Here is a 27,747-nt window from a genome sequence, read left to right as displayed (position 1 = left end):
CAGTGCATGTTGGACTCCGGCAGGGCTGCCCTTTGTCACCGGTTCTGTTCATAATTTTTATGGACAGAATTTCTAGGCACAGCCAGGGGCCAGAAGGAATCCTGTTTGGGAACCACAGGATTTCATCTCTGCTTTTTGCGGATGATGTTGTCCTGTTGGCTTCTTCAAACCAGGACCTCCAGCATGCACTGGGGCGGTTTGCAGTTGAGTGTGAAGTGGCTGGGATGAGAATCAGCACCTCCAAGTCCGAGGCCATGGTTCTCGACCGGAAAAGGGTGGTTTGCCCTCTCCAGGTTGGTGGAGAAGTCCTGCCTCAAGTGGAAGAGTTTAAGTATCTCGGGATCTTGTTCACGAGTGAGGGAAGGATGGAGCGTGAGATTGACAGGCGGATTGGTGCAACCTCCGCAGTGATGCGGTCGCTTTACCGGTCTGTCGTGGTGAAGAAGGAGCTGAGCCAAAAGGCGAAGCTCTCAATTTACCGGTCGATCTATGTTCCGACTCTCATCTATGGTCATGAGCTTTGGGTAATGACTGAAAGAACAAGATCGCGGATACAAGTGGCCGAAATGAGTTTCCTTCGCAGGGTGGCTGGGCACTCCCTTAGAGATAAGGTGAGAAGTACAGTCACTCGGGAGGATCTCGGAGTAGAGCCACTGCTCCTCCACATCGAGAGGAACCAGCTGAGGTGGCTCGGGCATCTTTTTCGATGCCTCCTGGACGCCTCCCTGGGGAGGTGTTCCAGGCATGTCCCCCCGGGAGGAGGCCCCGGGGAAGACCCAGGGCACGCTGGAGGGACTATGTCTCTCGGCTGGCCTGGGAACGCCTCGGTGTTCTTCCCGAGGAGCTGACCGAGGTGTCTGGGGAGAGGGAAGTTTGGGCTTCCATGCTTAGACTGCTGCCTCCGCGACCCGGTCCAAGCGGAAGAAGATGAGACGAGACGAGACGAGATACATTGCGTAATTAATGGTAGAACTATTTTATGTCACGTGAGCCATCCTTGGCCAATCACTGCATGAAAAACTTTTAATGAGGGATATAATTAAAAATATATTCCTCTTCCCCACCCTTTCTGAAGTACTGAAGTGCCATTATGCCACAGTGAGTTTGTTTTGATTTGAGTGGCTGAGTGATGTTCCAAGAGTGCTGAGATTTACTATAATGGCACTGGGACGTTTCACTGTGTGTATCATTCCGCTCATCTGTTTTCACCACATAAAATTCTACTTCAGAACTATTGCTGCAGTAGTGTTAGCCACATCGTTAGTGGACATGGCAATTAATACTATTCAGAAATATAACTTTTAGAACAGGAAAGCTCATCAGATAAAGAAAAAACAGAAATAGGTATGCCAATTGTACCCAAGGCACCTTTAACAGGAATAAATCAATTCGAGCTAGCTAGCCAGATAGGTGATGGTCTATGTAGTGAGTATGGCTTCTCTGGGATCTATTTTATTTTGTTGTACTGAATATGAGCACTGTTGTGTTTAGCTATGACTGAATCACAGCCATGTTCCCATTCAGTCCAACAGCACAACCTCGAATGTGATATTACTTAATTATAAAATAAAGTTATTCCCAGAATGTACATTCTTAGAAATATTACTAAAGGCTGAGTATGAGTACAAATGCATATTTTTGGTATTCATAGATACTGATAGGGAAGTGAATAACCTCCTTTGTATTAAGCATTCAGGGTCATCATGGAACATTATTTTATTTTTTTATATATTTATATTTTTTATTTATGTTGGTTGCTGCTATGAGTAAGATGGTGTTTAAACACAATCTTTAATAGATGGAATGAAGTTGGCCGACCTGCAGAGGAGTATCAGCAAATGTGGTCATGAAAAATGAATGTAAGTTGCCTTGATTTGCATCTTGACTGGTGTAGAGCCTTCTGAGCGAGGGGAAAGGAAGCACTCCTATCTTAGTGCTCAGTGCTTGCAGAACATGGCATACTTGTTTTACCGTTCCATACTCACAAATACCTTTATGTGTGGCACTTCACAGTACTTTGAGCTCATTTTAATGCTAATAATGCTCTGTGCACTCAGGCTGGCTATCCTTGCACTCTCTTGGAAGGTGCCATAGTTCCCCCTCTTCATATTTTCCATTTTTTGCTGCCATTTTGTGTCCTTTGTTCTTAGTTTTGACATTGATCACTAAGTTTGTGTCATATAATATCGAGTAGTATCGTATGCTGGAATCTGAGCGTATACTTATAAGTACATGGACAACCAAACAGCTCTTAATATTTCTAATTTTTCACAGATTAAATAGTGTAGCTGTTCTTCTGAAGAGATAAATTACTCCAGTGCAGTGCTAGATAAAATGGAGCCAGGACTGAAGCCAGTGCAATTAGCACAGTATTTGCAGAACTGAGTGAAGAAACTGTGATTGGTGATGCTTACATGTGCATTATTCATTTGGCAGATCCACAGTGACACGGTGACAAGTGAGACAGAATTCAATCCAATCATATAGTGAAGAAATTGAGGATTAAGGGCTTTACTCAAGAGGGCAACTGGCAGCCCTGATATTTGAACTTGCTCGCTTGTGCATGAGCACTTAAAATACAACAGCTGAACTGGCATTTTTCATTCCTTGCCCTGTGTCTGCAAAAAGGCAGTAAAGCAGTAAATTCTACTTTTTTGTATGTGCATAACTTATGCAGCATAAAAAAGCCTATGAACAATTAAGATTAGTGTGAGGGTTGGGGTTAGTGATAATCCTTTTTTTATTACATAATTCATAAAAGAAACCAGGGAGATTTAAAATAGCTTGGCTTTTCCGTGCTTTACTTCCATGCTTTATTTAGTGAGATTTAAAATAGCTATGGCTTTCCCATGCTTTACTGGGAATGTGCTTCCAGAGTTTATACAGGATTGTGCAGAAAACAAAAAACATCCAGAGAGAGTGGCAGTGATTCAGCTGAAAATGCCTTGTTGATAAAGGACGTCAAAGGAGCATGGCCTGACTGGTTTGAGCTGACATAAAGTCAACAGTACAGTATAAGCTCTCTTTACAACAGCAGGGAGCAGAAAAGCATCTCAGAACATACAACATGTCAAACCTGGGCAGATGAAGATTGGAAACAGATCAGGTGACATTTTCCCCAATCAACTGTCCAGTTTTGGTGAGCCTGTGTCCACTGTAGCCTAAGGCTACATCCACACGACAACGGCAACGAGAAGTTATTTAAAAATATATCGCGTCCAAATGGGCAACGATCAGTAAAATATCAGGTCCATATGGCAACGCAACGCTTGCTGAAAACGATGCAATACACATGCCACACCTCTAGGGGCGCTGTAAGACCGTCCCTTCGGAGACACCAGAACAATAGAAGAAGTAAGGATGCATGCGCATAAACTATTATGCGCGAGACTTCATATTAGCCACAAAGTCAGGAAAATCTGTTCGTAAAATTACATTATAATGACCAAATACAATGAAAAGTATTTTTCCAGTCTCACCTGTGAAAGGTAATCCCATGTGATCTCGTTTGGATGGCAAACCTGTTGGTACAGTTAAACGCAGCTAATCTTTATTCTCCGCTTTGACCTATCCAATAAGGCGGCGAGGATGACGTATGATTCTACGCGGAAGGCGGCGTCTTTAATGGTCCGGAATAAATTGAATGCTACACGTTGATGGATTCATTTGTTGTTTCTCACCTGTGAAAGGTTATCCCATGTGATCTCGTTTGGACGGTAAACCTGTTGTCCAATGCTACACGTTGATGGATTAATTTGCTCTTCTACGCCCTTTTTGAGGAATGTATTGGAGGACTTAAACCAACATCTGAAGAGGTGAGATCGCTCCTTTTTTTCCCAATTTTTGCTGGCGGGATTGACTCTGCCCTAAGGGCAGAGTCTCTCTCTCTCTCTCTCTCTCTCTCTCTCTCACTTTGCACCAGTACACAATAAATATTCACAGTGAAAATATTTTGTAAGCGCGTTTCATGAACCAAGTTATAGGATTTGTTGACAACTCGCATCGAGTTCGTTACACTTCTACCTGGCGTGAAGCACTCACAGTCATGTGGTTGTGACGTCATCGTAAACAAATCCGTTCTACTCATCCAGACGACTTCACAACGGCAACGTTGCCAGATCTTTCCACTCTGGAACCCGTTCTCAAAAAGATTGCATTTTGGGCACCCAAAACGCCGGTGCCGTGTGGACGCCAGGCCTAAACGATAAGCAATTGTATCGGAGTCACCTGAATCCGTTGCCGTGTGGACAGGGCCTCAGATTCCTGTTCTTGGCTGACGAGAGTGGAATCCATTGTGGTTGTCTGCTATTGTAGCCCATCCACCTCCAGGTTGAAAGAGTTTGTGGATTCTGAGATGGTTTTCTCGTTGTAAAGAGTGAATTTCCTGTCAGCTTGAAACAGTTTGGCCATTCTCCTATGACCTCTCTCATCAACCAGATGTTTCTACCTATAGAACTGCCACTCACTGATGGTTTTTGGTTTGCAAACCATTCTGTGTAAACTCTAGAGGCTGATGTGCATAAAAATCTCAGGAAATCAGCTATTTCTGAAATACTCAAACCAGCCCATCTGACACCAAAGTCTCTGAGAACACTTTATTTCCAGATTTTGATTATTCTGACATTCTTGACCTGTATCTGCATGATTTTATGCCATTTGCCACTGCCACATGATTGGCTGATTAGACAATTGCATGAATGAGCAGGGTGTTCATAATAAAGTGGACAGTGAGTGTATAACACTTATTTTCAAAGGCTTGATCAATTTTTTTTTCAATCAGATGAAAAAAAATCCACAATTTACATCCATTATACAGTAGGAGGCAAAGGTTTGGACACACCCACTCATTCATAGGTTTTTCTGTATTTTGAGTATTTTCTACATTGTAGTACAATACTGAAGACATCAAAACTACTGTATAACATTCATATAATCTCTAGCTGCTTTATCCTGTTCTGCAGGGTCGCAGGCAAGCTGGAGCCTATCCCAGCTGACTACGGGCGAAAGGCGGGGTACACCCTGGACAAGTCGCCAGGTCATCACAGGGCTGACACATAGACACAGACAACCATTCACACTCACATTCACACCTACAGTCAATTTAGAGTCACCAGTTAACCTAACCTGCATGTCTTTGGACTGTGGGGGAAACCGGAGCACCCGGAGGAAACCCACGCGGACACGGGGAGAACATGCAAACTCCACACAGAAAGGCTTCGAGCCGGCCACGGGGCTCAAACCCGGACCTTCTTGCTGTGAGGCGACAGCGCTACAGGATAACACTACACCACCGTGCCGCCCTACGGCATAACATGTGGAACATATATGGAATTATGTGGTAAACAAAAAAGTATTTACAAAACAAAATATATTTTAGATTTTAGATTCTTCAAAGTAATCAGCATTTATCTTGATGACGCTTTGCACACTATTGGCATTATCTTAACCAGCTTCATGAGGTATTCACCTGGAATGCTTTTCAGTTAACAAGTGTACCACATCAAAAGTTAATTAGTGGAATTTCTTGCCTTCTTAATGTATTTGAGATCAAACAGTAAATAGTAAATAATAAAAAAAAATACAGTAATTAGCCCTATTCCACAACTGTAGTAATCCATATTATGTCACAAACCAAACAACTAAGTAAAGAAAAACAACATCCATTATTACTTTAAGACATGAAGTGTTTTTTAATCAATAAAGAAAAAACATTGAATTAGAAGGTGTGTCCAAACTTTTGACTGGTACTGCATATTGACGCCCAGTTGAACAGTAGATTTGACTAATTTTGATAATAATTGAAACTGTAAAGCAAAAATACATATTATCTAAAGTAAAAGTCTGGATGTCGTTTATATATTATGCTCTCACTACATGATGCAAACTTTTGAGATTTCATTCATTCATTCATTTAGCTGTAGGTTCCTGGCTTGGCTATCCGTTTCCTGCAGAGGGCGCTACAGGATAACATGCATATAAAATCTGCTCAGAAAGTTCTCTATCCAAAATAGGCAGTATTTTAGTTATAATGGATGTAAATAATCTGAGCAGATGGATAGAGAGGTAATGACATGTGAATGTCGTAGAATTACAAATATAATAGCACAGATGCACTGACTTCGATTTGCTCACTTGGTTTGAAATAATTAGCCTATAATATGATTTGGATTCTTTATGTCCTTTGGATTTAACATCCATTTTATTGCCTCATAATGCAGCTATAGGTTTTAGCATTGCTCACTGCTGTAGTGCCAATGCACAGAAAGACATCAGTGTATGAACTCTAATATCATTCACATTGAAAATTACAAAGGCTTTGAAACAAATCGAACACAGAATCTTTCACAACGAATGTCTTCATTAAAATAACAACATTAACAACAACAATAATAATAATCATAATAATAATAAATACTAGCTGTGGGGCGGCACGGTGGTGTAGTGGTTAGCGCTGTTGCCTCACAGCAAGAAGGTCCTGGGTTCGAGCCCCGGGGCCGGCGAGGGCCTTTCTGTGTGGAGTTTGCATGTTCTCCCTGTGTCCGTGTGGGTTTCCTCCGGGTGCTCCGGTTTCCCCCACAGTCCAAAGACATGCAGGTTAGGCTAACTGGTGACTCTAAATTGACCGTAGGTGTGAATGTGAGTGTGAATGGTTGTCTGTGTCTATGTGTCAGCCCTGTGATGACCTGGCGACTTGTCCAGGGTGTAACCCGCCTTTTGCCCGTAGTCAGCTGGGATAGGCTCCAGCTTGCCTGTGACCCTGTAGAAGGATGAAGCGGCTGGAGATAATGAGATGAGATGAGATGAATACTAGCTGTGTTATTGAGCCCAAGTTGGCCATGTCCTTTTCAAGAAAGTGTCATATATCACTGATATCCAACATACCCACAGATTTTTGGCAGTTCCTCAGAAAGCATTTCTGACACATCCATCCATCCCATCCATTATCTGTAGCTGCTTATCCTGTTCTACAGGGTCACAGGCAAGCTGGAGCCTATCCCAGTTGACTATGGGCGAGAGGCGGGGTACACCCTGGACAAGTCACCAGGTCATCACAGGGCTGACACATAGACACAAACAACCATTCACATTCACACCTACAGGCAATTTAGAGCCATGAATTAGCCTAACCTGCATGCCTTTGGACTGTGGGGGAAACCAGAGCACGCGGAGGAAACCCACACGGACATGGGGAGAGCATGCAAACTCCACACAGAAAGGCCCTCATCGGCCACTGGGCTTAAACCCAGGACCTTCTTGCTGTGAAGCAACAGTGCTAACCACTACACCACCGTGCCACATTTCTGACACATTCCTCCTCTTTTCCCAAACTAATGGTAGTGGATATTGTTCTTTATCATGCAATACTTTCTATTTGAGTGATAATCTTCTGTGTATTACAGATCTCATCTCATCTCATTATCTCTAGCCGCTTTATCCTTCTACAGGGTCGCAGGCAAGCTGGAGCCTATCCCAGCTGACTACGGGCGAAAGGCGGGGTACACCCTGGACAAGTCGCCAAGTCATCACAGGGCTGACACATAGACACAAACAACCATTCACACTCACATTCACACCTACGGTCAATTTAGTATCACCAGTTAACCTAACCTGCATGTCTTTGGACTGTGGGGGAAACCGGAGCACCCGGAGGAAACCCACGCGGACACGGGGAGAACATGCAAACTCCGCACAGAAAGGCCCTCGCCAGCCATGGGACTCGAACCCGGACCTTCTTGCTGTGAGGCGACAGCGCTAACCACTACACCACCATGCCGCCTTGTATTACAGATCTATTGTGTAAAACAACGCCTCTGTGAAAACATGACTAATAAAGAGGTTCAGGAGGTGACTTACTTCTTTGTGTGTAGGACTGCTTATTTTACATCCGATTTCTGGTTCTGAAATAAAATGATCAGTTACAAAATTATTCAACATCAGAGGTATTCAACTCAGTTGACTGGTAGACTCAGCTCATCCATGCTTTTCAGCTTTTTCCTTCCTTTTCAGCTTTTTTTCCCCCAAAATTTTCAGCTTTCAACACCTCATAATGACTAGCTGTAGTACTGGATATTATAATAAACCAGTGAGAAACAGAACAAAAAACTTGACAGGTATGTGGGCCTCACTGATGGCGCTGACAAGCCTTGTGGTAAATACATGAGTTTTACATGATCAACTCATCGTACAGATCCCTTGCATTAGTCTAAATATATTTATGTCATATTTGACTGCTGTAGTAATCATATCAAATGCAAGGTAAATAATATCTAGACTTATGTTATACATGTTATGTGTTTGATGTCTAATGCAATCAAAAGCCACTGCACTGCCTTGTGTTGCCTGTTCATGCAGTGACTTGAATTTTAATCTGACCTCCCTCTTTAGTTTCCCGCAGACCTACGAGGGTGTTGCTGTAATCTCCAAGCTTAATATATAACTGCCAATTATCGAACCAAAATCAGACAGAGAGAAACATTGGAAATGTCACCCAAACCATTTCTCTTTCTTATTTCTGCTTTGCAGATTCATTTACTATAAAAAAGATTAAATCATGTCTAAGTCTCTCTAGAGTGAATCCATATCACTCATCAACTCCTCAAACAAGTAAGAAAGATTCAGAGCAAATAAAAAACTCCAGAAAAGTCCATTTTTTTCTCCTTATTGGAGATGTGTGAGAGAGGTAGCTTTTGATACTATTGGGAATCACTACATATGAGTGTCTCCTAGCTGAGAAGAGGATATATTTGAAAGGAGTTTACTTTTTAGCACATGCACGCAAATCATATCGTGCATGAGCTGACCTGCTCTCAGATTCTGTGTGAGGTCAGAAGGAGAAAGTCTGGCTTTCATACAGTATGGTAGAACAGCTGTTCTGAACCATTGTCAGTTCTTCTCTTCTCTTATCTTAATGAAGTGATTCGTAGTCCCAGCTTGGAGCTGATTCACAATCAGGACTTTTTTTTTTCTTTGAGAAGGATCTCACTGATCCAGGGTTGTGATTTATAAAGCATGATACCTGTGGGTAAAGGCTGCCATTCTTAAAAGCAGCAGAGCTGTGTCTTCACTTGTCACTGTTTCATTGACTTCTTGGGTAGTGGATAGAAAACGGATATGCGAAATGCAAAGGAATGATGATTGAAATAAATAATGTTGCATGCAGAATCCTGGACCAGGTGATGCAATAGACTGACATGTCTGGAACAACTTCCAAAAAAAGCTGAGGAAGATAATCTAAAATTCTTTTTAAAAAGAATTTAAAAATGTGTGTCCCTGATGAGGTATAATATAGGAGTGTATCATGACAAACGCTCCATCGCACAGTGACAGCGAATGTTATATTTTAAAGCACTCTTGGAGGAAGAGTTGGTGATCTAGGGTCTGTGTTTGTGAGTACAGCAGTAGACAAATGACAGTATTACTCATTGTAGCCAGAGAAGATATTTCTGTCTGTCTGTTTCTCACGATCTTCTTTCTTTCTTTCTTTCTTTCTTTCTTTCTTTCTTTCTTTCTTTCAATTTTGTTCATGGAACGCAGTTGCATTCACCATCAAGTACTTCTTTTGAATTTCACATGCCAGTATAAAACTTATACTTAAAGCAATATAATCATATTTCTCTCGTTAGAGTTCAATAAAAAAAAATCTGATCCTACATTAGCACTATGAGCTTATGGATAAGTTCACAAATGCTTTGTTCCACATCTCTCGATAAGTTCTGAATTATATTTCTACTACTTCTTGAGTTCTCTACTAAGAGGCTCAATAATTCCCATGCAGACCAACCCCAGAGAACTAGCACACACATTTAGATGTGGATTAATAGGACTGCAGTGCTTTTGAATGCTGTCATACTGAAGAATATTGAATACATTTGGTGTTATTAAATAGTCTCTGTCTCCCCCCTCCTCTTTTTAGTAACTCATAATATTTCATGGTATGAGATCTAGAGTAATTTCAGGTATGCTAATGAGAACATCTCCACATCCTGTATTCTGTCCATGGCTCATGAATACAAAATGACACTATATTCAGTAGTCAGTAACTATGCTAGAGGTCTACTATGAAATATTGATGCAAACAAATATAAAGTTAAAAAAGGGAAAAACAATGATTGCCTTTCTGGATTTTTCTATGCATAAAAACAACATTGTGGGTGAATATTAACTTTACAGTCTATTTGCAATGTCTCACAGAACCCAAAATGCAGCTGTTTGTTTGTCAGTGTAAGAGGTTCTTCCCTTCAAAGTCCAAATATTGAACATCCTGCCCTATCACAATTGGCAGATAAAGACATACGATTGGACTGGTTGAACTATACTACCTCTGAAATAAAAAAGTTGCTGAGTAATGTGGCCCTCAGTCCTGCAGGTGCTCTCAAGAGTGTCTGAGGACTGTGCTCAGGTCAGCAGTGACAGAAGTGATTTAACAGCTCACTGAATGAACAAGGTGACCTTCTGAACACCAAGTGTCCCAGAACTGACCTCTGAGTTTTCACATTAGACTTTTTCACAGCCAGATTTTATTTTTGCATAGACAGAATTAAGTTTTGTACCAAGTTTAATTAAGTTGTGTACTGAGGTTTGTTTTGGAAGTTACTTATGTTTTGATAGTTGAACAGCCCAAATGTCTATTTTCAATTCATCCATCATCTATGCCACTTATCTGTCAGGGTCGCAAAGCTGAAGCCAATCCCAGCTGACGCTGGACAAGAGGTGGGGTATACCCTGAGCAGGTTGACAATCAGTTGTAGGGCTAACAGAGAGATGAACAACTGCTCACACTCACAGGCAATTTAGAGTAGCCAGTTGACTGCGAGTTGACCTAGTGGTTAGTGTGTCCATCTCTCGATTGGGAGATTGCGAGTTCTACTCATGGTGGGGTCATACAAAAGACCATCATAAAAATGGTACCTACTGCCGTCTGGCAAGCCATGCTGCAATATAGCTATGAGTGGGGAGTCAAACTCTTGCTGTTGCCAGAGGACTAGCTCCCCACTGTATCCCTAGCTGTATAGGTGAGAGGCTGAGGCCGAAGGAAACAGAGATATGCTCCTGATTGCATGGCACGGGAAGGACTTTAGACTTTTTTAGTTGACCTAATCCACATCTCTTTGGACTGTGTGGGACATGGGACATACAAACTCCACAAAGGAAGACCCCTGTCAGCTGTGAGGCTCTAACCAAGAACCTTCTTGCTGTAAGGCAACAGTCAAGTCAGTTTATTTGTATGGTGCATTTAACAACAGACATTGTCACAAAGCAGTTTTATAGAAAAATAAAGACTTTAAACATGAACTAATTTTATCCCTAATAAATGTATTGATCCCTGATGAGCAAGCCTGAGGTGACGGTGGCAAGGAAAAACTTCCTCAGAAGACAGGAGGAAGAAACCTTGAGAGGAACCAGACTCAAAAGGGAACCCATCCTCATTTGGGTGATAACAGTGTGATTATAAATAACTTACTTCTACAACTGTGTCCTATACAGCCACAAAGTATAATTATGTAGCAAGGAAATTCATTACAGTTTTAGCATGAAGTCTATTTTGTTGAAGTTATCAGCTGTTCATTGATTGCAAAACTGCTTGACTGCAAAACTGTTCATGACAACTGCAGTCCTAAAGTTAACATGTCAACTGTAGTCCTAAGCCATCGTAGCAAAACTGTCAGTGTCCAGAGCCATCTTCTAAGTTTATCTTTTGACTGTCCATATGGGGCCATCCTGCACAGGAGCGATGTGATGAGACTCCAGCCAGAAGTAGGGCATCAGGATGGATCAGGCAGGCAGTGCTAACTACTGCACCACCATGTGCAATGCCATGATTCAATTCAATTCAGTTCAATCATCTTTAGTAACTTCTTTATCATAGTCAGGATGGAAGTGGTCCAAAGTCTGTCCTGGGAAAACTGGGCACAAGTTGGGAATACACTTTGGATGGGATGATAGGTCCATCTCAGGACACCACACACATACAGTGGTGCTTGAAAGTTTGTGAACCCTTTAGAATTTTCTATATTTCTGCATAAATATGACCTAAAACGTCATCAGATTGTCACACAAGTCCTAAAAGTAGATAAAGAGAACCCAGTTAAACAAATGAGACAAAAATATTATACTTGGTCATTTATTTATTGAGGAAAATGACCCAATATTACATACCTGTGAGTGGCAAAAGTATGTGAACCTTTGCTTTCAGTATCTGGTGTGACACCCTTGTGCAGCAATAACTGCAACTAAACGTTTCCAGTAACTGTTGATCAGTCCTGCACACCGGCTTGGAGGAATTTTAGCCCGTTCCTCCGTACAGAACAGCTTCAACTCTGGGATGTTGGTGGGTTTTCTCACATGAACTGCTCGCTTCAGGTCCTTCCACAACATTTTGATTGGATTAAGGTCAGGACTTTGACTTGGCCATTCCAAAACATTAACTTTATTCTTCTTTAACCATTCTTTGGTAGAATGACCTGTGTGCTTAGGATCGTTGTCTTGCTGCATGACCCGGCTTATCTTGAGACTCAGTTCATGGACAGATGTCCTGACATTTTCCTTTAAAATTCGCTGGTATAATTCAGAATTCATTGTTCCATCAATGATGGCAAGCCGTCCTGGCCCAGATGCAGCAAAACAGGCCCAAACCATGATACTACCACCACCATGTTTCACAGATGGGATAAGGTTCTTATGCTGGAATGCAGTGTTTTCTTTTCTCCAAACATAACGCTTCTCATTTAAACCAAAAATTCTATTTTGGTCTCATCCGTCCACAAAACATTTTCCAATAGCCTTCTAGCTTGTCCACGTGATCTTTAGCAAACTGTAAATGTGCAGCAATGTTCTGTTTGGAGAGCAGTGGCTTTCTCCTTGCAACCCTGCCATGCACACCATTGTTGTTCAGTGTTCTCCTGATGGTGGACTCATGAACATTAACATTAGCCAATGTGAGAGAGGCCTTCAGTTGCTTAGAAGTTACCCTGGGGTCCTTTGTGACCTCGCCGACGATTACACACCTTGCTCTTGGAGTGATCTTTGTTGGTCAACCACTCCTGGGGAGGGTAACAATGGTCTTGAATTTTCTCCATTTGTACACAATCTGTCTGACTGTGGATTGGTGGAGTCCAAACTCTTTAGAGATGGTTTTGTAACCTTTTCCAGCCTGATGAGCATCAACAACACTTTTTCTGAGGTCCTCAGAAATCTCCTTTGTTCGTGCCATGATACACTTCCACAAACATGTGTTGTGAAGATCAGACTTTGATAGATCCCTGTTCCTTACATAAAACAGGGTGCCCACTCACACCTGATTGTCATCCCATTGATTGAAAACACCTGACTCTAATTTCACCTTCAAATTAACTGCTAATCCTAGAGGTTCACATACTTTTGCCACTCACAAAGATGTAATATTGGATCATTTTCTTCAACAAATAAATGACCAAGTATAATATTTTTGTCTCATTTGTTTCACTGGGTTCTTTTTATCTACTTTTAGGACTTGTGTGAATATCTGATGACGTTTCAGGTCATATTTATGCAGAAATATAGAAAATTCTAAAGGGTTCACAAACTTTCAAGCACCACTGTACATGCACACATTCACACACTCATTCATACCTACAGGCAATTCAAAGTCACCAATCTACTTACTGGCATGTTTTAGGGAGGTAGACAGAAACTAAACAACATGGAGGAAACTTACATGAATGTGGGGAAAACGTGAGACTTCACGCAAATAGTAACCCAAGCTCAGGAGTTTGGAGCTGTGCCACCCCAATTCAATCAATTCCGTTCAGTTTCAAGAATGAACATTTTCAAAAAGCAGATTTAGAGAAATCCTGAGGTATATTTCAAGCCATAATGAATAAGCCAGAAGTGACAATGGCAAGGAAAACTCCCTGAGATGACATGAGGAAGAAACCATGAGAGAAATCAGACACAAAAGGGAGACTATCCTCTTCAGGGCAATGCTGGAAAGTGGGATTATAAATCATCACTCTTCTACAACTAAATGCTATAAAATTCAAACAGTAGCAAGTGTGTTAAAAGGATGTCTAGTATAAGCATGGGGTGTGTAAGAGTCCTGGAATGAGCACAGGACAGTGTTTATGATTACAGCAGTGATTCAGTGATGCATGAGTCAGTCCTTAGAAGGTAAAAAGCTATAGTTAACCACTGAAGAAAGGATGAGTTTTAGGGGAAGATGTACACATTTTTAGGGTATCCAGGTGCAGCCGTAGGGCACAGTGTGTCTCACACACACTTTCACTGATGCTTTCAGGCTTGGCACTCTGTTAGCAGACATATGCACTCCATTAACACATATGCAGTCTCATTTAAGCAGCAGGAGACAGAGTGTCGAAGCTCATCTGACTGTCATCAAATTGCTGCATATGCACTAAAGCAGCCATTATGCTACTAAAGAACTGGCTGTTGTTCTTAGAAATGCTATTAATATCTAGAAAATTTGGCTATCTCAACTGTCTGATGTAGTTTTAATCAAAATTTTAGCCATTTAAAAAAAAAAAATATATATATATATATATATATATATATATATATATATATATATATATATATATATATATATATATATATATATATATCTCCTTCATGCTGCAGGATGTAGCTGATGATCAGGCTCTGACTCAGTACTCATCTTCAGTAACAATGACACTATTTCTGCCTGAGTTTGACACTTCTGAGAGATTCCTGCAGTGACAGGGCCTCTCTCCTGGAGTCTTCCTACTAAAGTCATCACTTCTTACTGTGGCTTTAGTCAAAGTATTTGTGCCAATGGGTTGTCAGTGAATATAATCATCTTTACGACCTGCCTTGATGTGCACTGTTAAACAGGAGTGTTAAATAATCAATGTTCCTTGCATGGCTCATTTTCTGCAAAATGGTCAGAGGTTTCTGCTAGGGTTTGTCTCAGACTTTGGCTACATCCACATGACAACGGCAACGAGATGTTATTTAAAAAAATATCGCGTCCACATGGGCAACGGATCAGTAAAATATCAGGTACATATGGCAACGTAATGCTTGCTGAAAACGATGCAATACACATGCCACACCTCTAGGGGCGCTGGATATCCATGAGCTACACTCTTTCAGACAAACCTTCTTGCTGCTTTTACAGCAGCTAAGAAGTTGCTAGTTAGCCGCTGGAACCCCCCACACTTAGTCTACATCCACAAGACAACGGCAACGAGATGTTATTAAAAAAAATATCGCGTCCACATGGGCAACAGATCAGTAAAATATCAGGTACATATGGCAACGCAATGCTTGCTGAAAACGATGCAATACACATGCCACACCTCTAGGGGCGCTGTAAGACGGTCCCTTCGGAGACACCAGAACAATAGAAGAAGTAAGGATGCATGCGCATAAACTATTATGCGCGAGACTTCATATTAGCCACAAAGTCAGAAAAATCTGTTCGTAAAATTACATTATAATGACCAAATACAATGAAAAGTATTTTTCCAGTCTCACCTGTGAAAGGTAATCCCATGTGATCTCGTTTGGACGGTAAACCTGTTGGTACAGTTAAACGCAGCAAATGAATGAGGCATCTTTATTCTCCGCTTTGACCCATCCAGTATGGCGGCGAGGATGAGGTATGATTCTACGCGGAAGGCGGCGTCTTTAATGGTCCGGAATAAATTGAATGCTACACGTTGATGGATTAATTTGTTCTTCTATGCCCTTTTTGAGGAATGTATTGTAGGACTTAAACACACATCTGAAGAGGTGAGATCACTCCTTTTTTTCCCTATTTTTGCTGGCGGGATTGACTCTGCCCTAAGGGCTATTCTCTCTCTCTCACTTTGCACCATTACACAATAAATATTCACAGTGAAAATATTTTGTAAGCGCGTTTCATGAACCAAGTTATAGGATTTGTTGACAACTCGCATCGAGTTCGTTACACTTCTACCCGGTGTGAAGCACTGACAGTCATGTGGTTGTGACGTCATCGTAAACAAATCTGTTCTACTCATCCAGATGACTTCACAACGGCAACATTGCCAGATCTTTCCACTCTGGAACCCGTTCTCAAAAGATTGCGTTGTGGGGCACCCAAAACGCTGGTGCCGTGTGGACGACAGGCCGAAACGATAAACAATTGTATCGGATTCACCTGAATCCGTTGCTGTGTGGACAGGGCCTTTATACCTCCAGAGGTTTCCATTGACATTGCTGTTCCAATCTCACATGAGTAATCCGTTGAAAGTTTGTGCTTTCTTTCTTTCTTTCTTTCTTTCTTTCTTTCTTTCTTTCTTTCTTTCTTTCTTTCTTACCTCTTGTATTCCTAATGAAACAAGAAGGTGGGGTGATAGCTCACCTCATTTCTTTTACGCCAACACTATTTGTGTTCTTTTTCAAACACATTTTCATCCTTTGATGTTTTCATTCTGGTTTTCTCTTCCATACAATTGCTGTTGCAAGGACAACAGACATTAATCAAAGTGCATTTTTAAGTTGCTCATGCTATGTTTTTAATTGACTCAGAAACAGTGTGCATCACTAATACAGCTGATAATCTGCGTCCTTTGTGCAGCATTGTGCTGACGTGAGGTGAGCATTTTGAAAACATTGTATCAGTTAAAGGTCTGGAGAGCTGTTTGTTTAGTAGAGCCTCTAATTAGCTTAATATTCTTTAGAATCTAAGCATTCATTCACCCACAACTGCTACTAATGAAGAGACTTTAAACACAATGAGAACAAGGTGCAAACTGACTTGACAGTAAGTCACAACAAAGTAACCATTAATTTATGAGCATATTACATATTTGGAAGATATGCTTAATTAACACTATTTTTTAAAGTTAAGGTAATTTAGGAGGCTGGCATGGTGGCACATCAGATAACGTTCCCGACTCAGAGCTCCAGGGTCCTTGGATTAATCCTGAACTCAACAAGTTTTAGAAGTCTTCCCACACTCTCAGAAAATAAAGTACATTCTTGTACCTTTAGGGTTACAATGGCTTGTCACTGGGGCAGTACCCTCTAAGGTACCTTTATGTGTGTTGTAGACTGTAGTCCTGCGATGTATCTAAACATCGCAGGACTACAGTCTACAACACACATAAAGGTACCTTAGAGGGTACTGCCCCAGTGACAAGCCATTGTAACCCTAAATCAGGGTATTATTATTGTAGATTAATAATAATAATAATAATAATAATAATAATAATAATAATAATAAGTTCAATTTATATAGTGCCTTTCTCAAAACCCAAGGTCGCTTTACAATTATAGGGGGGGAAAGTCCACCAGATTGTAGTCCTGTGATGTTTAATGTAGCACCATGGTCCTGGAGAACCGTATATGGTTGAAATGAGAAATAAAAGAACCTTATCCTTAACTTATTTGTACCCTACTTAACTTTTTTGTACAACCCCGATTCCAAAAAAGTTGGGACAAAGTACTAATTGTAAATAAAAACAGAATGCAATGATGTGGAAGTTTCAAAATTCCATATTTTATTCAGAATAGAACATAGATGACATAGCAAATGTTTAAACTGAGAAAATGTATAATTTAAAGAGAAAAATTAGGTGATTTTAAATTTCATGACAACAACACATCTCAAAAAAGTTGGGACAAGGCCATGTTTACCACTGTGAGACATCCCCTTTTCTCTTTACAACAGTCTGTAAACGTCTGGGGACTGAGGAGACTAGTTGCTCAAGTTTAGGGATAGGAATGTTAACCCATTCTTGTCTAATGTAGGATTCTAGTTGCTCAACTGTCTTAGGTCTTTTTTGTCGTATCTTCCATTTTATGATGTGCCAAATGTTTTCTATGGGTGAAAGATCTGGACTGCAGGCTGGCCAGTTCAGTACCCGGACGCTTCTTCTACGCAGTCATGATGCTGTAATTGATGCAGTATGTGGTTTGGCATTGTCATGTTGAAAATGCAAGGTCTTCCCTGAAAGAGACGTCGTCTGGATGGGAGCATATGTTGCTCTAGTCTAGAACCTGGATATACCTTTCAGCATTGATGGTGTCTTTCCAGATGTGTAAGCTGCCCATGCCACATGCACTAATGCAACCCCATACCATCAGAGATGCAGGCTTCTGAACTGAGCGCTGATAACAACTTGGGTCGTCCTTCTCCTCTTTAGTCCGAATGACACGGCGTCCCTGATTTCCATAAAGAACTTCAAATTTTGATTTGTCTGACCACAGAACAGTTTTCCACTTTGCCACAGTCCATTTTAAATGAGCCTTGGCCCAGAGAAGATGTCTGCGCTTCTGGATCATGTTTAGATACGGCTACTTCTTTGAACTATAGAGTTTTAGCTGGCAACGGCGGATGGCACGGTGAATTGTGTTCACAGATAATGTTCTCTGGAAATATTCCTGAGCCCATTTTGTGATTTCCAATACAGAAGCATGCCTGTATGTGATGCAGTGCTGTCTAAGGGCCTGAAGATCACGGGCACCCAGTATGGTTTTCCGGCCTTGACCCTTACGCACAGAGATTCTTCTAGATTCTCTGAATCTTTTGATGATATTATGCACTGTAGATGATGATGTGTTCAAACTCTGCAACATACTGTACGTATAATAACTCTGATCAGGGTAGAATGGTTTCTGAAAGTCAGTGAGTGATGTACTTTAACGCCTCACCTGCATGACAACTTATTTAAGATGAATACAGTTGCTCTTTATTTAAGTAAAATCTCAGGAGCAAGAGTTTGGTTATAATGAATATTGGCATGGCTGTGATTCAGCTGTAGGCACGAAGCTGCCAGCTGAGCACTATAACTAAATCACAGCCATACTGATCTTCAGTATCATTGTCGTCGGCTGTCAATCACTAGTGATGATGACTGCTTCATTAGGATGTGCAGAAACACAGATGGGCTGCGAGGCCCACACCAGAGCGACAAAGTTGCCCGCAGCGGTGGCACGAACAGTCTGGCTGAGCCGCCATAGAATGTCTGGCCTCATGAGCTCTCGCATACTATTCTTCTCTCCTAACGAAGCACCTTGCACAGTAAGGTAAGACAAGTGATGTCGTGCCCCCATCGTGTTGTCTCTCTGGACCTCCAGACCTGATGCCAAGTGGTACACAAAAGTGCCACACACCTGATGGGTTTGGAAGTTGCCCCGCAGTGACAAATGACTTGCCGTGTGATGCCAACCTTTGGCCATTTGAGTGGCTCTTCCGCATGCCATCTGGTGGTATGCCATTGACCCTGTTGGGTTCATCTGCCACATTGCACTGAAAAGGACCCTGCTGCCAGCACCTTACTGGCAATGTACTATTTAACCCATAGCTGGAACCCAGGCAGGTGCTACCACTCTGGGTCAGAGTGTACCTGGGAGCAATGGTGATTAAGGGATAACTCCACTTTCCCCAATACTCAAGTCCTCCCAGACCTGAGACTCACCACCGGTTGCAGTTTAAAGTCATACCCAGGACTCTTCAGTATAACAACATGATTGCAAGTATGATATTGCTTTGATACAAAAGGTTTATAAATAAGAAATCAATATTGAGTAACTGACATTTCTGATAACTGACAAATAATTTGTTTATTTTTGCTCTGTGAATGGAAATAGATCATCAAGAAGACACTTATTGATAGCAAGTGGCTAGCTGGCTAGCTAGCTTACAGTGATTTGCATATTCCCATTAAAGGTGCAGCCGGTGAAACTGGAATACCTTTTTCCTTTTCATCTAAATCTGATGAGCTTTCCTATTTTAAGTCAGAAATTACGTTCATGAAAAATGGAATATTGACCATGACCACTAACAATGTCGCTAACTCTACTGTAGTAACCGTTTCAGTGGGACTGTTGCTAGAATTACAATTTTATGTTGCAAAAATGGACAAGCTGAGTGATACAAAGAGTGAAAATTCACAACATATATTATACTGTACTTTTACTATATGCTGTATGAGCACTTTTGGAACACTGCTCCTCCAATTAAATTAGTGGAGCGGAACTAACTGTTGCATAAATTATATTAAGATTAATATTATTGCAATAAAATTGCACAAAACTAATTTCGTTACAATAATGACACTACTGTATAGACAGCATTCTGACCAGGCTTCCTGATTTCCTCCTCCTCATCTTCTCCCTTGTCTAGCACTGTTGCCAGGTCAGGGTCCATGTGGACCCTATTGATCATCGGAACATAGTTTTACGCCATATGCCCTTCCTACCACAGCCCTCCCATTTCTGGGCTTGGGAAACAACCATTCACACCTACAATTTAGAGTATCCAGTTAACCTAACTGCATGTCTTTGGATTGTGGGGGAAACCGGCGCACCCAGAGGAAACCCACACAGACACGGGGAGAACATGCAAACTCCACATAGAAAAGCCGCTGTTAGCCATTGGGCTCAAACCCAGAACCTTCTTGCTGTGGGGCGATAGTGCTAACCACTATACCACCGTGCTACTTAAGTTAGAAGTTCCATTCATAAAAAAATGGAACATTTGCCAGATCCACTGAACTCTTTAGCACAAGTCGCCTCACAGCAAGAAAGTTCTGGGTTTGAGCCCAGTAGCCGACGGGAGTCTTTCTGTGTGGAGTTTGCATGTTCTCCCCATGTCTGTGTGGGTTTCCTCCAGGTGCTCTGGTTTCCTCCACAGTTCAAAGACATGCAGATTAGGTTAACATTGGGCGGCTTTAGGCTGAGGTGCCCTTGAGCAAGGCACCTAACCCCCAACTGCTCCCCGGGCGCTGTAGCATGGCTGCCCACTGCTCTGTGTGTGCTCATTGCTCACGTGTGTGTATGTGTTCACTGTTTCAGATGGGTTAAATGCAGAGAGGAATTTCACAAGTGTACATGTGATGAATAAAGTTGTTGTTCTTCTTCTTTTACTGTGGTAACCATTTCAGTGGGACTGTTGCTAGAATTGCAATTTTATGTAGCAAACATGGATAAGCTGAGTGATCCAAAGTGTGAAATTTCACAACAGTGTGGTTTTACTTTCTACTGTATAAGCACTTTTGGAGCACTGTTCCTCCAATTAAATTAGTGGAGCAGAGCTAACTGTTGCATAAATTATATTAAGATTAATATTCTTGCAATGGGGTGGGACGGTGGTGTCGTGGTTAGCACTGTCGCCTTGCAACAAGAAGGTCCTGGGTTTGAGCCCAGCAGCAACAAGGGCCTTTCTGTGCTGAGTTTGCATGGGTTTCCTCTGCGTGCTCTGGTTTTCCCCCAAAGGCATGCAGGTTAGGCTAATTGGTGGCTCCAAATTGACCGTAGGTGTGAATGGTTGTCTGTGTCTATGTGTCAGCCCTGTGATGACCTGGTGACTTGTCCAGGGTGTACCCCGCCTCTCACCCACAGTCAGCTGGGATAGGCTCCTGCGACCCTGTAGAACAGGATAAGTGGCTACAGATAATGAATGGATGGATGGATGGATGGATAATTGCATGAAACTACAACCCCGATTCCAAAAAAGTTGGGACAAAGTACAAATTGTAAATAAATATGGAATGCAATGATGTGGAAGTTTCAAAATTCCATATTTTATTCAGAATAGAACATAGATGACATATCAAATGTTTAAACTGAGAAAATGTATAATTTAAAGAGAAAAATTAGGTGATTTTAAATTTCATGACAACAACACATCTCAAAAAAGTTGGGACAAGGCCATGTTTACCACTGTGAGACATCCCCTTTTCTCTTTACAACAGTCTGTAAATGTCTGGGGACTGAGGAGACAAGTTGCTCAAGTTCAGGGATAGGAATGTTAACCCATTCTTGTCTAATGTAGGATTCTAGTTGCTCAACTGTCTTAGGTCTTTTTTGTTGTATCTTCCGTTTTAAGATGCGCCAAATATTTTCTATGGGTGAAAGATCTGGACTGCAGGCTGGCCAGTTCAGTACCTGGACCCTTCTTCTACGCAGCCATGATGCTGTAATTGATGCAGTATGTGGTTTGGCATTGTCATGTTGGAAAATGCAAGGTCTTCCCTGAAAGAGACGTCGTCTGGATGGGAGCATATGTTGCTCTAGAACCTGGATATACCTTTCAGCATTGATGGTGTCTTTCCAGATGTGTAAGCTGCCCATGCCACACGCACTAATGCAACCCCATACCATCAGAGATGCAGGCTTCTGAACTGAGCGCTGATAACAACTTGGGTCGTCCTTCTCCTCTTTAGTCCGAATGACAAGGCGTCCCTGATTTCCATAAAGAACTTCAAATTTTGATTCGTCTGACCACAGAACAGTTTTCCACTTTGCCACAGTCCATTTTAAATGAGCCTTGGCCCAGAGAAGACGTCTGCGCTTCTGGATCATATTTAGATACGGCTTCTTCTATAGAGTTTTAGCTGGCAACGGCGGATGGCACGGTGAATTGTGTTCACAGATAATGTTCTCTGGAAATATTCCTGAGCCCATTTTGTGATTTACAATACAGAAGCATGCCTGTATGTGATGCAGTGCCGTCTAAGGGCCTGAAGATCACGGGCACCCAGTATGTTTTTCCGGTCTTGACCCTTACGCACAGAGATCCTTCCAAATTCTCTGGATCTTTTGATGATATTATGCACTGTAGATGATGATATGTTCAAACTCTTTGCAATGTTACACTGTCAAACTCCTTTTTGATATTGCGCCACTATTTGTCGGCGCAGAATTAGGGGGATTGGTGATCCTCTTCCCATCTTTACTTCTGAGAGCCGCTGCCACTCCAAGATGCTCTTTTTATACCCAGTCATGTTAATGACCTATTGCCAATTGACCTAATGAGTTGCAATTTGGTCCTCCAGCTGTTCCTTTTTTGCACCTTTAACTTTTCCAGCCTCTTATTGCCCCTGTCCCAACTTTTTTGAGATGCGTTGCTGTCATGAAATTTCAAATGAGCCAATATTTGGCATGAAATTTCAAAATGTCTCACTTTCGACATTTGATACGTTGTCTATGTTCTATTGTGAATACAATATCAGTTTTTGAGATTTGTAAATTATTGCATTCCGTTTTTATTTACAATTTGTACTTTGTCCCAACTTTTTTGGAATCAGGGTTGTATACCGCTTGGGAACATATATGTAACTTTTTGGGCCTAAAAAGGTACACATAGCTGCCTTGAGGTCTAATAATGAGCCCTAGGGGGTACATTAGTGTAGATTGTACCTTAGGGGACAGAAATGCATTCCATTTTTATTTACAATTTGTACTTTGTCCCAACTTTTTTGGAATCGGGGTTGTAATTTCTTTACAATAATGACACTACTATACAGACAGAACTCTGAGTGGGCTTCCAGATTTCCTGATTTCACAGCTCGATTGAAGTTGAACAGACTTTCAGGCAATGAATAGGAATCTAGCTCAAGGCTTTTCTAATAAATAAGGATTTTAGGAAGAAAAAAAAGTTTTTCAGATTTATAACAAAGTAGCCATTTTTTGGTGCTGGTTTTGGAGTCTAATCAGTTCTTTGTTAAATAAGGTCATTGGCACTGAGTCCGCACTGGGTTTCTTAGACAGCGTCGCCTTTGTCACGTCGAGGAAGACCATATCGAATGCAAGCAGGCTCGCTCGCGCGTCGCAGCCAATCACGGAGCGAGTTGGTCGGCGCGCGCGCCTCTCTGTCCTCTTTCACCAGTCAAAGCGAGCTGGGATTTTGCGCTGCGCTCTGCTCCGCTGCGCTCTGAGCAGGATTTCTCTTCCAGTTTTCGCAAATTTAAAATAAAATCAAATAAAATAATACATATATATAGACAGCGGTTTTTTTGTTTGGTTTTTTTTTGTTTTTTTCCTCTTCTAAAGATCCGGTCTAAATCAGCATGAAGAGTGCTGCGTACTGGGCGGTCCTGCTGGGAATGGCCATCGCGTTAATCCAGCGAGGTAAGGGGAAGGACGGGGTCGCGTTTGGGGATGATGACCGTTACTTCTTCACGTAACCGTCACGTGAGAGTCTTGCTTGAGAAACTGTAACGACAGGCGCGTCATGAAGTGTGTGAGTGTAAACATTTCACGTTTGACGCCCTTATTAACTACAACCGCTGTAAAGAGACAGCCGAGACGAGCAGAGTGTCACTCCAAGGTGATGCGGCTTCACATGTCGGAAATCTTTTATCTCTCTCTCTCTCTCTCTCTCTCTCTGTCTCTCTGTGCGTGTGTGCGCGCGCCTGTGTGCGTGCGTGCGTGCCCGCGCGCACTCTGTACTGCAGAAAAAGTTTCACTAATGCTCCCTGAAAGTATCTACGTATCTAAACATAGGAGATAATGTAACCCACTTGTTACTTTTATTTTGTGGCTTTTCGATGCATTGTAGATAATAATCCTAGTCTTCTCTTCCGAGAAAATCATACTAGACGATAATAATAATAATAATAATAATAATAATAATAATAATAATAATTACAGTCAGGATCACTGAAAATCCAGATAATCTCCTGTCAAAAATGTGTCCTAAATCAGATTTAAATCAGGGTGTGTGGCTCCGTCCCAAACCGCAGAGCCTACTCCAGCACTCCAGAGGATAGGATCAAATCTCATCCTGATAATATTACACATTTGACTTGCATCGTAGCTATTTTATTTGATAGATACTAAAGTTACTGATCTTCTTCTTTACAATCGCATGAAAACTGATTTATGCTTGTATTGTAGCCATGGTATGTTCTGCCTGAGGGATGACATTGTTCGACGTGCGTCCTAAACTGTTGATATTGACATCAAATCTATTTTTAATTAGCTTGTGAAATTGTGAACAGTGAATGGAAATCAGTCGTAAGTCCTTGGTGGCTTTCTGCTTTTCTTGTCTGGAGCCTTTGTGGGTATGTTTGCATATGTTTGTGTTGCTATATGATGAACACTGATTGGTAGGTGTTCAGGAGTTCCTTGTAGACTGTGAATGAGAGAAGTGAGAGACGGGGAAACAAAGAAAGAGAGAGAGAGAGTATGAATATATGGAGGATGGGGATGTTTGGCTAGCCCCTACAAGGAAATCTGCCTGAGAAATTTACTATTAAAATAAAATTCTCTAAATTAAAAAAAAATGAAAGCGTCTTTTGGATATTGAGGTTAAAGTTAGAGTTAGGTTTTCGTGCAGGCATAGAATTAATTAGCTGCTAATTATATCAATGGAAGGCCTTCACAAGGATGGCAAGACAAACGTGTGTGTGTGTGTGTGTGTGAGACTCTGAGAGAAGCTGTGTCTGTGTTGCCAGGCTGCAGCATATCCACCTGCAACACTCAAACTAACATCCCTGTGGCCAAACGATCCTACCCTTCGACTTTCCTCCAGCCCTCACTGAGCTAATGCAAGAAAGATAGGGGACTCAATTTCAACTTGGAGCCATAGCTGGGTTTTGGCTTCATGCACAGTCTGGAGGAGAGTGTTTACCAAAGATGAAGGCTTCGAGATTGTTCAGTGGAAAGAATGATTCTGTAGAGGCGACCGCTGTGATAAACACCTCATTCCTTTGTTTAGAATACATGCATTTGTTTTGTGTGTCTTTCTCAAGCAAACACCGGTACAGTGAGCAGCAGGAAAACACATGCAATTTCTTTGTTTTCAAGAGAATCAAAGATGTACACAGTTTCATACACCTGTCCCCATGCTTGAATTTATCTCTTCAGAATCTTTTGCATGAAAGAATTTTCTTTTCATTTTTTTTCCTGATAGCACCGCTGTCCTAGAGTGACTCAGCGTGCCATGCTATTACAGAAATTAGGCCCATTAGGAGCAGAGGATGACTGTGACTAATTGACATCAATATCAGCCCAGATGTGAAATAGCTACTTTCTTAATTTCATCAAAAGGATGAGAGAGTTCACTCATTTTCTCAAGTGGCCCAGTGGTGTGTTAGAGCTTGTTACGATATGCTCTCTGGAAAAACAAATACTTAGAGATACTTTTGAAAAAATAACACGTAGTGCACTCGTTCTGCTGTTTTGTCAGTTCATGCAGGCTCACTTACAGCAAGCCGTCATACCCTCCCTGAGTTAATACTTGCACAAATGTAGATTGTACGCAAGCCGGTGCTTCCTGCAGGTTGTTCTAGGAAACTGATTCAAATAGGAGCATGGATTTATGATTGCTTTTTTTGAAGAGATATGTACATTCAACACCCTTTACAGCTTAGCAGCCTTCAAGCTTCTGTAAGCAAATCTTTACCGAGGATCATATTATTTTCAATACCATATGAAAGGGGGAAAAATGACGAAAAGGTGATGTATGCTCCCTGAGAAATGTCATGCAGCTGTCCATATCTGTTTAATGATTAATTATTCAGGATAAGTGAATAAACTGACAGACATTTAGGCCAACCCAAAATCAGAAAAAAATTGGGATGGTATGTTGAAATTTAAATTTAAACTGAAAATTTGTAAATAATCTTTCACCTGTATGGCACTCAAAACAACACATTATTTGACACTTTACCTCATGCATTTTTTTCCCAAAATAAACACATTTCAAAACAGTTGGGATGGTAAAGCATTTACCACATAAAAATGTTGCCATTCCTTCTCACAACACTTAAAATATGTTTAGGGACTGAAGACACCAAGTGATAAAGCGTTTCAGGTGTTATTTTCTCCCATTTTTCCTGCAAGCAAGTCTTAAGGTGTGCAGCAGTACAGGATCGTTGTCATATTTTTTGTTTCCAAATTCACCACACATTCTTTATTGGGGACAGACGGGACAGGCACCCTCTTCTTCTGTAGCCATGCCTTTGTAATGTGTGCAGAATGTGGTTTTTAGATTGTCTTGTTATACGGTACTATCCATGGAAAAGATGTCATCTTGAAAGAAGCAAATGTTGCTCCAAAATCTCAGTGTACTTTTCTACATTCATGCTGCCATTACAGAAGTGTAAGTTACCTTTGCTGACTTCACTGACACAACCCCATATCATGACAGACCCTGGCTTTTGGACTTGTTGCTGGTAAAAATCTGGATGGTCCTTTTCGTCTTCAATTTGGACGTACACGGTGTCCATTTTTTCCAGAAAAGACCAGGAATACTGATTTGTCTGATCACAATACACATTTCCACTGTGTGATGGTCCATCCCAGATGCCTCCAAGCCCAGAGAAGTTGACAGCGCTTCTGGACACAGCTAACATAAGGCTTCCTTTTTGCACAGTAAAGTTTTAACTGGCATTTGTGGCTCTAACTCTGTGTTGTCGTGTCTGACAAAGGTTTGTCAAAGTAATTCTGAGCCCATGTGATTATATCAGCTATAGCTGAATGACAGTTCTTGACACACTGCTGTCTGAGGGATTGGAGATCATGGGTGTTCAGGTTAGGACTGCGCCCTTGGCCTTTACTCATAGAAATTCCTGCAAAGTCTTTGAATCATTTAAAGGTACTGACTGCAAAGTCATATGAAATTTTTTTATTGTGCATGGCATTTTCCTATATCATGCAAGAACAATATCATGCAGATGAGATGTGATCATTTTGATGTGCTAAGTGTTGCTTTCCTCCATTTTGGGACCGAATATCCTACCTCTTGAGGTAAACAGTATGGCCGTACAGAAACAGTGGAATGCGAGGAACTTGAACTAATTAGCATAATTATGGAACTGGGTCACAACAAGATGGCGACATGTGGAAAACATTGTGACTCTACATCAACCTCGGAGAGTTTTGAGTTGCAGGTATGTAATTTGTGGTTGACATTTGCGAATAGATCCGTGAAACACAAGACGAATCTTTTCTCTTTTACTGCATTTGCGTTATCGTTTCTTTCTCTGTAAGATCAAAACATTAGGTGTATAACGCCAAACTCGTTACCAC

At 41.4% G+C, this 27,747-nt stretch overlaps 1 protein-coding gene across 3 annotated transcripts in view; it reads left to right on the top strand.

Moving 5' to 3' along the window:
- Positions 1 to 23,704: 23,704 nt before the first annotated feature.
- Positions 23,705 to 27,747, top strand: part of ntm (neurotrimin) — a 1,167,214-nt gene continuing 1,163,171 nt past the window's right edge. For all 3 annotated transcript variants that reach the window (XM_060909052.1, XM_060909051.1, XM_060909050.1), the window contains exon 1: positions 23,705 to 23,841. In XM_060909052.1, coding sequence (XP_060765035.1) covers positions 23,781 to 23,841 — 61 coding nt within the window. In that variant the 5' untranslated portion in view covers positions 23,705 to 23,780. The remainder of the gene's footprint in view (positions 23,842 to 27,747) is intronic.

The sequence above is a fragment of the Neoarius graeffei genome, chromosome 25 (assembly GCF_027579695.1).
Source record: "Neoarius graeffei isolate fNeoGra1 chromosome 25, fNeoGra1.pri, whole genome shotgun sequence".
NCBI classification, from domain to species: domain Eukaryota; kingdom Metazoa; phylum Chordata; class Actinopteri; order Siluriformes; family Ariidae; genus Neoarius; species Neoarius graeffei.
Note: the sequence above shows the minus strand (reverse complement) of the source record. Positions and strands in the feature narration are given on the sequence as shown.